This window comes from Galeopterus variegatus, unplaced genomic scaffold (genome assembly GCF_000696425.1).
Source record: "Galeopterus variegatus unplaced genomic scaffold, G_variegatus-3.0.2 Scaffold6742, whole genome shotgun sequence".
Taxonomy (NCBI): Eukaryota; Metazoa; Chordata; class Mammalia; order Dermoptera; family Cynocephalidae; genus Galeopterus; species Galeopterus variegatus.
In genome coordinates, this window is record NW_007732853.1 from 60,138 (window position 1) to 69,161 (window position 9,024).

General features: G+C 48.6%; 1 protein-coding gene across 1 annotated transcript; it reads left to right on the forward strand.

Annotated features, from left to right (window-relative positions):
- The first annotated feature begins 5,551 nt into the window (after positions 1 to 5,551).
- On the forward strand, positions 5,552 to 8,923 carry LOC103606619 (extracellular glycoprotein lacritin-like). The gene is made up of 5 exons (XM_008591186.1): positions 5,552 to 5,622; positions 6,758 to 6,811; positions 7,754 to 7,876; positions 8,229 to 8,330; positions 8,795 to 8,923. Exons 1-5 carry the CDS (start codon positions 5,565 to 5,567, stop codon positions 8,854 to 8,856), a joined length of 399 nt encoding a protein of 132 aa, XP_008589408.1. The 5' UTR covers positions 5,552 to 5,564; the 3' UTR covers positions 8,857 to 8,923.
- Positions 8,924 to 9,024: the final 101 nt, after the last annotated feature.

A 9,024-nucleotide genomic window follows, 5' to 3' on the forward strand; every position in this document is an offset into this window, starting at 1 on the left:
ATTAATTCACCCACATACACAAAAAAAAAAAACTGGGGGGGGGGAGAAGATATAACAACTATACTTTTTTGAAGTAGTTACAACAAGCAAACGGAAAGGACACTCTTGGGGGGGAGGGGAGAGAGGGAGGAGGGAGGGAGGTGTCGGTGATGGGCCATAATAATCAAATACATTGTATATTGACAAAATAAAAATTTAACGAAAAAAAAAAAAAGATTGGCCACCTCTGAGCAAGAGGAAAATCTGCCAGCAGGTGGCCTTTGGACTTGAACCACATCATCTATTTTCTGGGTCTTCAGCCTGATATCCTCAGGACTTGAACTGCAAGTTTTAGACTTGCCCACTTCCATAATCACATGAGCCAGTTCCTTAAAATAAGTACCTCTCTCTCTGCATGTCTCTGTTTACACACACACACACACACACACAGAGACAGACACACACACGCACATCCAATTGGTTCTGTTTCCCCAGAAATCCCTGACTAATATGGGTCCTGATCAGTTAAGACTAAAGAAAGTTAATGTTACAGAGAGCTTATATTTAATTCAAAGTGGAATTTAGTATTCCAACAGGGACTACTTTATAGCACAGACTGGAGGTAGAAAGCCCGTGTTTGAAATCCAGCTCAGCTGCTACTAGCTGTGTTATCATGGGTCAGTTCCTTAACCTACCTTTGCCTTCGTGCTCTCATTGGGAGCTCTGAGGATTAAATGAGATTAAAATTTGTAAAGCTCTGAGAAAGTGGTTGGCACATATTACATACTATAATGTTTGTTAAAGAAAGAGAATTGGAGTTTTTAAAAATATTCCACACCATGGAATTCACACCTCCCCCACAGGCAGAGAGGGAAGAACAAGGGCAAGCCCACAAAGCCTAGCAGAGAAGACTGGCCATGTCACCACAGCCACATCACCATAGCCATGAGGGTGAGGTGGCCCTCAGAGCACAATGTGTGTCTGTGTCTTGAATATATGAGCTGTCTACCCCAAAGAGTCTATGTCACCTCCTCCCTTTGGAGTCTCTGCTACCCCTCGGACTTCCAGAACAGGGTTTAACACGGAGTAAAGGGAACAAGGAGATGACACTCAGCGCCCAGCACGGTCATATGGGGAGGGGTGTATCAGTCGGTGTCCTGGCAAAAAAACAGATGGCACAGCCACAGAGGTCATTGTTCCAGACCAGTGCAGAGGTGAACAGAGAACAGATCTGAGGCAGGGAGGGGAGAGAGATACAATGGACAGAAAACAAGCAGCACAGGAGAAAAGACCCCGATCAGCAAACTAACAGTCACCATGGAGGTCAGATACCCTAGAAGACAAGACATCACTCAGAGCAGCCCCTCACCCACACACATGGGTGTGTCTCTCTCCTTCAATGTATATATCCAATTCTTTCCCAGGCCCTATAATTTAGGGTAACATTGTACCTGGGCCCTGTTATAAAGTAATGAAATTTTTCTATAAAACAAATACCTCTACCTTCCACTTCCTCCCCATTTACGTGAATACCTGCCTCTTTAATTCTTGATGACAGGAGGAGAATTAGGATAGGAAAATCGATAAGCAGTGACATTTAGAAAGACCCTGCTCTGTGACAGTTCTAGTGTTGATGCCAAAGTTCTAATTTCCTCTTAGAAAAACCTTGTGCAAATAGCATAGTTTGATCCTGTTGACTTTTTTAATGTGCTCACGAACTGTTTGGGATCTAGCGTCTGGATTTCTCCTTCTGCAGTGTATACACACGTGCACACACGCATACACACACACCCACAGCACTGATGCAGTCAAAACTTTCTCCTGTCCCTCAGCCTTCCCCATTTCAGGTAGGACCACCACCACCTTTGAGGCTCCCTGGCCTAGACCCTCAGGCAGGCAGTAATTGCCAAGTTCTATCTATGCATTCACTCAATGTACCCCTTCTTCACCCACCGACCACCTTTCTATGCCAACTAAATCTCAATTGTCAAGTCCTTTAGCTCAACTTTAATCCCAAAGTATCCTTTGAGTTCCTTAAGGATAAGCATCTTCCATATATGAGTACATCTCTCTGCTCCCAATATCTGCCAAAAAGAGTATGCTAAGCAAATGAGGCTCCAGCTTCTTTTGAAGGGGAGGATTCTGACCAGCTGTAGAAAGCTTAGGAAGCACATTCACACACACTTGCTCATTCAATTCTCAGAATAGCCCTGAATTATCATTCACATGTTTCAGGTACAAGAACTGAGATAGCGGGCCGGCCCGGTGGTGCACTGCTATAGTGCGCCGCTTGGGAATAGCGGTGGCGCTCCCGCCAAGGGTTCGGATCCCACCAAGGGTTCGGATCCCACATACAGACCGGCCGCTCACTGGTTGAGCGAGGGGTGGGAGCAACACCGAGGGTTCCGATCCCGTGGCCGGTCACGAAAAAAGACAAAAAGGAAAAAAAAAAATCCTTTGAGTTCCTTAAGGATAAGCATCTTCCATATATGAGTACATCTCTCTGCTCCCAATACCTGCCAAAAAGAGTATGCTAAGCAAATGAGGCTCCAGCTTCTTTTGAAGGGAAGGATTCTGACCAGCTGTAGAGAGCTTAGGAAGCACATTCACACACGCTTGCTCATTCAATTCTCAGAATAGCCCTGAATTATCATTCACATGTTTCAGGTGCAAGAACTGAGATAAGTGTTCCCCAAATCACTCAACTTACACCGAACGGTCACACGCAGGGCATCCCCAGGTCTTGGACTGGAGAATACGTGTTGCCTCCACTCTCCTTATACTACCTCACTGTACAGGTCCATAAGTTTATGCACAGCTCTGAAATCAAAACAGCTCTGAAAATCCAAGTCCCTTTTACAAATCATTTGATGGAAAAATCTGACCTGAGCTGAGCTCATTTGGTAACAAAACATTACTCAAACTGACGTATGCTATTTATAGTCCTTCTTTAGCTCACTTTATATGAATAGTCATGAGTTCTGTCACTGAAATAGTAATGTGTTTGACAATGGGGTGACCTTATAATGTACAATCCATGCTCCCTAATGCTTTTAACTTTTTTTTTCAATGTAGCATTCCAAAACACATTTGACCCCAACAGTTCCAAAACAGGGATTATAAACCTGTGCCTTAATTTTTTTTTTTTTCTTATCCAATGCCTTCTCACACTGAAAGCTTCTTAAGGACCAGGACAATGTCTTATTCATCATTGGGTCTCCAGGGCCAAGCCCAGTGAGCACGCGAGAAATGTTTGTTGAATGAATCTCAGTCTATTTCACAACTGCCCTGGGAAGCTGGGAGTGGATGGGGAAGACAAGGCCTATTCTCCAGAGCAATAGAATTTAAGGCTGAAAGAGAGAAAAGTAACTTCTCTGAGACCAGACAGTAAATGAAACTTAATGTTTAGACCGAGTCCTGGTTCCAAGATCCCCTGAGGCTTACTCACCCAAAGCTGTGTAAGGATGTTAAGGGGAGTGAATGGCTCCTCCGGGCCCCAGCCCACCATTAATTTTTGACTCTAGGCTGGAAATACTGCAACCCCTTACTGTCTCAGCTCTGGCCCCTGAATCTCTGTCCTCCTCAATCCCTCCTTCCCTCTCCCTCCTCTGACCAGCTCCCAGCCCATTTAAAGGGGACCTGGCAGGCCTTCCACCTCGGCACAGTGTCTGATAGGCTTTACAACAGGCCTCTGCATCCTCTCGGAAAGAGACCAAAGAAAGAGACCAGAGAGTTCTGAGAAGACCCATTAAGGGTTCGGCCTCAGCCAGGTGCTGAAGGGAAAGGTCCTGTTACTCTGACTGGGTAAGGTGTGGACACTCACACTGTAGCATGGTTCAGGACAGGGGAAATACCTTCCCATTGCAATTAAACAGGCTTTCGCATCTATTGCCTCATCTGATCCTTAAATAGGCCTTGGAATAATCCAAGGCAGAATTATGCCCAAAATGCAGATGAGAAAAAAGAAACCCAGAACTCAACAACTCAACCAGGTCACCCAGTGGGTTAGTGGGGAAGCCCTTACTCCAATGCAGTCCCCACTCCCTATGTCTGGAGCAGATCAGCTGCCCAAATGTGATGGTCATCTTACCTGAAGGCTAAGAATGTATGTAAAATGGCCTGAAAGATTTCACTCCTCATGCCTTTAATGTTCCGCCCCATTAAGTTTCTCTTCCTTCATCTCCTGAGAGATTGATGCTCTAAATCCAGTCACCTAAAACACCTCATGTCAAAAACTTCTGGATACCCCCTTTTTCACACCAACCTTCAGAGCAGCCACGAGGCAGGGAAGCCTGCAGGACTCAGCCTCAGGAGTCAGCCCCGTCTGGGGCTGGGCAAGAGCCAACACCAAGCAAATGGAGAATCACAAATTGGTATCCAACATCCTATTCTCCATCCTTCAGCCCCTCGACTGGCTCCTGCTTCTCCTCTGCCTCATTCTATTTAGCACTTAGCACCACCCTGAACCAAACCTATCTGGAAAGATGAGCCCTCTGCAAAGTACAAGAACCCCACACAGCTCCATAGAAATTTACTGTGTAAAAAATGCTTTGACATATATTATCTCACGTAATCTCCACCACTATCCTAAACATAAAAGCCAAAATTCCTAAACTACAAATGAAAATTCTAATGTTTTTCAATATATGACAATATACTGTCATATGTATATAGCAAAGCCAGAACTCAAAGTCCAGCCCTCTTGAATTCCAGATCAGGGGAGGAAGAAATCCCAAGTCAAAGAGAAGCATCTTCAAAAGTATCTGCTTTTCTGGATCCTCCCCACTTGAAGGGAGAACCAGCCTACAATTTCAGTGAACTACCATCATCATTTGACCAGGAGATACTATTGGAAATGTGGGGTCTCATTAGTTAGTCCTGAATACAGAGACTGATGGGGCCTATGTGGGGTTGGGGAAGTTCTTTCTAGGGGTTAGATAGCTTCAAGAGCAGGATACAACTCCGGAGAAGGCACACATGCCTTCAAAGCCACCCACTTGAGGAGAGAAAGCAGCCACGAACTGAGTCCTCAAACGTTGAGAGTGTGGCCTCCTGGGGAAAGCAGCTCACTTAGTCTGGGGAAAACTTCAAGCCCCACACTGAGTCCTGTGTAGACTAAGGCAGGAGGTAGACAGTGTGATCTCCTGAGGCCCAATCTCCTGCTGGAGAGATGACAAAACTAAGAGTCCCACACCAGTAACCCCAACAGACATATTCCAAAATCTCCCCAAATGAAACTGGCTTTACCCATAGTCCCTGAAATCCCAGAGGTGGGAACCTAGAGGGCAGGTGGCGTGGGAAAGGAAGGACGGAGAAAAGATAGGGATGGCTGGAAGTCAGTAGGGAAAGGCTCCTATCAGGACCTGCCCACGGGGATACCAGGTATCAGCCAGCCCCAGCTAGCCCTTGACGACACAGCAGGTGACAGTCTGGGGATAAAGGGGAGGAAGAAACGGAAGTCACACCCCTCCAAGCTTGATTCCCATTGGCTTTTCTTATCCATAAAAGGGCCCAGCAGTTTTAGCTTCCTTAGTCTCTGGACCTTCTGAGGATACTGTGGTTATACTCACTCCTCATCCCAAAGCATGAGATTCACGGCTCTCCTGTTCCTGGCAGCTCTGGCTGGGGCCCTGGTCTGTGCCCGTAAGTATAGCCCTTCCCCTGCCCCTCTCCAGGGTCCTCACAGTCCAGAGAGGCCTAGTTCCTGCTCTCACCCCTCTGCTTCTCTTCCAGTGCTGTCCTGGATTCCCTGCCTCTGTGGGTGACTCCTGCCCCCAGTTCTCCACAAGTGGCCTCTTTATCCCACTGGTCAGGGGAACCAGGGGCCCTTTGGCCCATGCTTGCTCTCTCAGCTCATCTCCTCACACACTGTCCTTTAGCTGCTATGCTCCAGCCACACTGGCCTTTTTGCAGTGCCTCTGGGCCACTGCATATAGTTGGGCAAGCGGCCTCCTGCACAAGGGTGCCCAGGCAAGGGGTGGTGGGAGCTAAAATGTGGCCCACACTCCACTTGCCAAGCAGTATGCCAGGATGACCCTGCTGTTCCTTGAACATGGGGACCTTTCTTATTGCTCTTTTCTCTGCCTGTCCCTTCCCTCAGCCAACTCTGAATGTCACCTGGCCAAGGACTTTTTCATTTATCAAATCTGAGTTCAGATATAATTCCTCAAGAAAGCCTACCATGAACATGTAGAACAAATCGATCCCATTTGTCCTTATCACACCATGCTGTACTTATCCCTTCCAGCACCATCACCCTGGTAATTAAATAATTACACAGCAGAATGTAGGCTCTGCCAGGGCAGGGGTCTTGAGTGCCATCTTCAGCACTGTACCTCCACCAATCAGCAGGAAGCTTTGCATAAACACTGTGTTGAAAGAATGAAGGCTGGGGTCCCAATCCCAGAAACCACCTGGGCACAGCCCCCCGGCCCCCACCCTGTCCCCCTCCACCACAGAGGAGCCCCCCAATCATGTCAGCTCCGTGATGGGAAGTCAGGGAACCCTCCCAAGCCAGCGGCTAGTCAAGAGGAGGGCCCTGTTCCGAGGGATTCTACACCTCTCAGAGAAGAACCTGTTTCCAAAAAACCGCAGGAGTTAAAGTTACATCAGAGCACGTGCCCTGGCAGACCTACTGATGTGGCCGAAGGGCATGTTCAACCAAAAGGGAAACTGATCCCCCTCTCTCCCCAAACAGTCCTGAGAGCTAAGTTTTGGGGATGGGGGTGGGTCTTGCACAGTCCTCACTCTAACCTGGTATCTGTTTCCTCCACCGCAGAAGATGCCTCCACTGACCTCACGCAGGATGCCCCTGCCCAGGACACCGTGACCCGTGAGTCCTCATCTCCCTGCCGCCCCTGTCCCCAGTGGGAGGGCTGAGGATGTGAGTGGAGGCTGGGAGAAGCAGCCAAGGGAGGGGATTTGGGTGCTGTCCTTGCTGATAATGGGGACGAGCAGGAAATGTAATAAAGAGCATGGATTGCAGGGGGACAAGGCTAGGAACAAAGGAAGATCACCCAGGCAGGCATGGCCGATGGGGAGCACGGGGGAGAGGCGGCTGTGAACAAAAGGGAGAGAGAGCTGGCCGGTTGCTCGGTTGGTTAGAGCATGGTGTTATAACATCAAGGTCCAGGGTTTGATCCCCGTATCAGCCAGCAGCCCCTTCCCCCCACCACCACCAAAAAAACAAGTGGGGGGGGAGACATGAGGTTAAATGATGAGGGAACAGTTCCACTTGGTATTAATACCTTCACCTGTAAACACCTCCCATAACTCCCAGCTCCCTAGCAAAGCACCCATTATCTGGCCTCAAACCTCACTTTCCAGCCCTATTTTGCATGACTCTCCCTCACGGACCACCCCCATTGGCTGAACTGAATTTGTTTTACTCCCCACATCTGTCCCACACAGGCCTCCCCCTGAGCTCTTGCTAACTCACTTCCTGCCCCCAGGGAAGCCCCTTTAGAACATCCTCCCCTACCAAAGTCCTGCCTTCAAGACCCAACCTCACTCTGAAGCACTCCCTCCTACTCCCCATATCTCACCCCAAAGCCCTCCCCAGCCCTGCCCATAAAGGTGCCCAGCCTTACCCACCATATTCCAGGAGACACGTAACATGTAGAAATCCTGTCTCCCTTAAGAGGGCAGGGTTTATGCCATATCACTTCTGTATTCTGGCCCCCAGCACATATGAGGTATCCTGGGGCCTGCCACCCGTTCCAAAGAGAAAAAGCACTTTGACTTTGCTAAAATCAATAAATTTGTGTGTTGGTAGCTACGCCTGATGAGAAGACCTCAGCTTCACCCCAAGAGACAATCACAACAGCCCAGGAGATCTCAGCAGCAGCTCAGAAGACAACCAAGTTCACCTCAGGGTGGCAGGGATCAAGCCCCCTGAGTAAGTCTCTGTCTCTATGCCAGATCAACCACATAGAGAAGTCTCTGGCAACAGGCCCACATGACACCTCCTCCCACAGAGACAAGCTCAGGGAAAAGCAGACATACGCAAACACACAAAACAAGGCACAAACGGCGGTGCACACTGCACCCACACACAGGGTTTCTGCACTGGTAGATGTTGCTGCCTGCACTATACATGGTTTCTGTCCTGACCCACACACCTTTCCATAAGAGAGAGAAACTTCAGTAAAACTTTTCCACTTTAGGAATTTGTATAGGAATGATGTCTGGGGGAAGTTCTCTTTAAATGATGTGGCTTTTCTGCTGATGCGATTCTGCTCCAAAATTAGGTTCTCTGAAAGAAAAAGCTCTCGTGTTATCAGAATATGTCATTGGAGGAGGAGGAAAAGGACTACATGGAAGCATTCAAGGTGGTAAACAATTAATTGAAGGTGAGTGCATCCCAAGGCAAGGCTTTGTGGGAATGAGAGGACTCACCAACCACCATCCAGGGGTGTGAGATGGGAGAGAACCAGCTCCAACCCGACATGAGAGACCCAGAACTGCCACAGCCCCTGCCACTGAAGCCGCCCTCACTCTGTGCTTTCAGACGTCTCCAATTTCTCATCCAGATTCAATTTGCCATTGTTGTCTGAGAGTAGACTGGTTCTCCCTGGGGTTCAGCCCCCAGTCTTCCCAGTGTAGAACCTGCTTGCTTCCATCCCTCTTGCCCCCTGCCAAATTGGGGGAAGAGGGCAAGTCCTTCTGCCTCAGGGAATCCCTCCAACTTCTGTGTAAGCCCCTGCAGGGGATCAGTGAGCTTGGAAAGCAGAAGATGGGGTTGAAGAGGAACGGAAAGGCAGAGCTGGTGCCTGGGGCCCTAGAAGCCTCACTCACATCTTGGTTTTCCTTCTAGCTGGAATTGAAGGTGCACAAAGACTGAGGAAAAAATACAGTCCAGTAAGACTTTGGTCCTGAGAAGCTGAAAAGAATGGGGCTACTGGATTTAAAGCCTTAAACACCCTTGTAGCTCAGAGCTATTAAACTGAAAGCATCCAATTTACCATGTGCCTGTGATCTCTGTGGGGGGGGGGGGGGGGGGGGGGGGGGGGGGGGGCTGAGGGCTGGAGAGAGGTGGGAGAAAAG